This window comes from Myotis davidii, unplaced genomic scaffold (genome assembly GCF_000327345.1).
Source record: "Myotis davidii unplaced genomic scaffold, ASM32734v1 scaffold1065, whole genome shotgun sequence".
NCBI classification, from domain to species: domain Eukaryota; kingdom Metazoa; phylum Chordata; class Mammalia; order Chiroptera; family Vespertilionidae; genus Myotis; species Myotis davidii.
Genome location: NW_006297281.1, coordinates 1,401,592 through 1,405,332, shown reverse-complemented (window position 1 = coordinate 1,405,332; position 3,741 = coordinate 1,401,592). Strand labels below are relative to the sequence as shown.

Here is a 3,741-nt window from a genome sequence, read left to right as displayed (position 1 = left end):
GCCGGTGTTGCTGTGGGCGCGGGGGGTCCGGGGCCAGGGAGACCCCCAGCGGAGCACGATCCTTGGCATGCGACTGGCGAGCTGCGACAAGCCGTGTGGGATGAACCCGGATGGCATCATCTTTGTGTCCGAGGGCAGCACGGTGAACCTGAGGCTGTATGGCCACAGGCTGGGCTCCATCTCTAGCAACCTGATCTCCTTCACGGAGGTGGACAACTCCGAGGCCTTCCACAACTCCACCCACTGCCCCGAGCTCACCAAGGACCTGGTCGTCCAGCAGCTGGTCAACGTGAGCCGCGGGGACACGTCCGGGATGCTGGTGGTGTTCACCAAGTTCCTGCGGAGGAGCGAGAACATGAAGCTGTACGCGCTGTGCACCCGGACCAGCGTGGACGGGCCGTGGCAGAAGTGGACCGATAAGGACTCGCTGCTCTTCATGGTGGAGGAGGCCGGGAGGTTCCTGCCCCTCTGGCTGCACATACTTATCATTTTGGTGCTGTTAGTGCTGTCGGGCATCTTCTCTGGCCTCAATCTGGGGTTGATGGCCCTGGACCCCATGGAACTGCGCATCGTCCAGAACTGTGGCACGGAGAAGGAGAGGCGCTATGCTCGCAAGATCGAGCCTATCCGTCGCAAAGGCAACTACCTGCTCTGCTCGCTACTCCTGGGAAATGTGCTGGTCAACACCTCTCTCACTATCCTTCTGGACAACCTCATCGGGTCCGGGCTCATGGCCGTGGCCTCCTCCACAATCGGCATTGTCATCTTTGGAGAGATCTTACCTCAGGCCCTGTGCTCCCGGCACGGACTGGCTGTGGGTGCCAACACGATCATTCTCACCAAATTCTTTATGCTACTCACTTTCCCCCTCAGCTTCCCCATCAGCAAGCTCCTAGACTTTTTTCTGGGCCAGGAGATTCACACCGTTTACAATCGGGAGAAACTGATGGAAATGTTGAAGGTGACAGAGCCCTATAATGACCTCGTGAAGGAGGAACTAAATATGATTCAGGGGGCCCTGGAACTACGGACCAAAACCGTGGAGGACATCATGACCCAGCTCCATGACTGCTTCATGATCCGCAGCGATGCCATCCTGGACTTCAACACGATGTCCGAGATTATGGAGAGTGGCTATACCCGCATCCCCGTGTTTGAGGACGAGCAGTCCAATATTGTAGATATTCTCTACGTCAAAGACTTGGCCTTCGTGGACCCCGATGACTGCACCCCCCTCAAGACCATCACCCGCTTCTACAACCACCCCGTGCACTTTGTCTTCCATGACACCAAGCTGGATGCCATGCTGGAGGAATTCAAGAAAGGTAAGGCCTGAGCCGCTCTCCCAGCTAACTTTGGTCACTCCGCTCTGGTCTGCTCCTTTTGTGGGACTCTGCCCCTTTGCCCCTATCACTTTCTAGGTCTCTGGGATGAATGGTATTTGGGGCAGCAAAACAGTTAAGCAGCTGCTGTCTGCCAGGTCCTGTGTTTTGCTTCAGCTGAATCAAAGCTGAGTAAGACTCTGCTCATTTGGAGGATGGAGCGGGGCCTCTGGGAGCTCTCAAGCACGACAGATGAAGGCAGTTGCCTTAAGGGGACCAGTGCCAGGGCTCAGAGAGTAGGCCGGGAGCATGCGAGTCTGATCGGGGTAGGGTGGGGTGGGGAAGGGGCTGAGGAAGTGGAAAAACCTTCACAAGGGAGGGAGTGTGTGAGGAGAGACTTGGGACCTGAGGTAGAGAGAACCCCAGGAGCAGAGAACCCAAGTTGTGGGGGAAAGGATGTACTTGTGGCCCAGCAGGTGGTCCTGTTCAGTGAGGATACAGGCTCCGCTGATGAGTGGTCAGCAGGGCAGAGGCTGAGGCATCAGGGGCCTGGGGAAGGGCCTGAAGGTCAGGATGGGAAGTTTGCTAGGAGCTGGGAGCTGAGGACGGTTTGTGAGCGGGGTGGGGGGGAATGACATCACTGGAGCTCCTAGCCCACAGGAGTCGACTGGGAGCTCAGAACAGTGCCAAGTAATGCTTTTGACTCTTCAGCAGAAGCAAGCAGGTTCTCCCTTTCCTGGCATCACACCTAAGCTTCCCTCCTGTGGGCTGCTGGAATCTTCAGCTGGCCTTGCGTCCCTGTGTTTTTCTTCCTCACATGGGTCCTTGACCTGTTCTCAGGTGGTCAGAGAGGCGCTTGGAGGGTTTACACACCAGCCTCAAAGCCCAGCAAACTTTCCTCCCACCTCTGCCACTCCAAGCCCTCAGTGGTGGCAAACAAGCCAATTATGGAGTAAAACCCTCCTAGGCCACAGGGAATGGGGAGGCAGAAAGGGAAGCTCTTTGTGAAGGAATGGAGAGGGGAGGAGCTCATCCTACACCCAGGACTTTGCTTGTTTCCCATAGATAGGGCTCCCGCTGGCTAAGCTCCCCAGGCCACCTAGGGCCAGGGGCAACTTCTGAGCAAGCCCCAGACCCTTGTCAGTTCATTTCTGGAGCAGAGTGCAGGGGAGCCTGGAACTAGCTGGATGGGTGGGATAGGGAGGAGCTGGCCTGGCCAAGTTTGGTCTGAAAGATGCTCGGGTCACTGCTAGGGTGGGGGGTTGGTACCCAGTCTTTTCCAGTTTGGCAGACTGCATCTCAGCAGCAGAGCTAGGGGGACTGGAGCAATGTAAACCCCAGTGGAGACTGCAGGGGGATGGACCAGAGGGACAGAGGTGGCTGGTGATGATGGTGCCGCCTCCTGGAGCTTTGGGGTGCAGACCTGGAACCTGTTTCTTCCAGGTCCCCGAACCCGGGGCAGAGGCACTTGGAGGGTTTACACATCAGCCTGAAAGCTCAGGGCACACCCCCCTCTACACCCACCCTGCAGACCCTTGGCCCTGAGGACTTCTCCCGTGTCCTTGATGAGGAGCCTGGCGAGAGCTCGCTATGGAGGCTTGCTCCCGGTCTTCGGGACTGTTGCTGGTGGCCCACCAACAATCAGTCAGATTGTTGCAGCCAGAATGGATGATCAGCAGATCAGTAGAGCTAAGCTCTCACATGTTGGGAGCTTCCTGAATCTTGGCAGGGCCATCTTTGGACTCTTGTAAAAAATAAAAAATAAATTAAAAGGCCACTTCACATCTCTCAGGCCCGAGCTCTATTGAGCAGATCTCTTCAGATGCTGTCTCTCCTCCTAACAGAAGGGGGTTGGTAATTCTGTGGAAACGCAGGCGCAGTCTGCCCGGTGCAGCACCAAGTCCTGAAGATGTGGGTGTGACAGGATGGTCACCCCAATGAACACCCTTGGGCTTCACACTATCACCTCCCCGTTTCTAGTCTTAACTCACTGCTATGCTATTCTTCCCTCCTCCTCCCAGTATGGCCTTTTCCAGATCTTTCCATCTGACATCTACCTTTTCAGTCTGAGGCCGTCTAGGACATGGCAAACATTAGTGTACACCTGCAACCTAAAAGATTTTCTTTACCAGTTTGGTGTTTGGAAGGTTTCTTTTCTAGCTAAGAAAAACAAGTGAGCTGGGGTGCCTGTGCTGCAGTGGGCCTTGAGCACCTCCTAGTTGGGTAGGGCTCTGAGCTCCAGCTGAGTCTTCTAAGTTAATTTGGACTCCTTCTTGCTCCCAGCATTATAAGCGTCTTGAGGGTAGCGATTCTGCCCCATTCGTGTTCTCACCACTCAGTGCCTGGCAAAGAGAGGAGCAGTAAGTGCTTGTTACACAATGAATGAATGAATGAACGAACGAACGAATGAACAAACAAC

The 3,741-nt window shown here is 55.4% G+C and overlaps 1 protein-coding gene across 1 annotated transcript in view; it reads left to right on the top strand.

Annotated features, from left to right (window-relative positions):
* Positions 1 to 6: 6 nt before the first annotated feature.
* CNNM4 (cyclin and CBS domain divalent metal cation transport mediator 4) overlaps positions 7 to 3,741 on the top strand; it is a 41,992-nt gene continuing 38,257 nt past the window's right edge. The window contains exon 1 of the mRNA XM_006773072.1: positions 7 to 1,325. Coding sequence (XP_006773135.1) covers positions 68 to 1,325 — 1,258 coding nt within the window. The 5' untranslated portion in view covers positions 7 to 67. The remainder of the gene's footprint in view (positions 1,326 to 3,741) is intronic.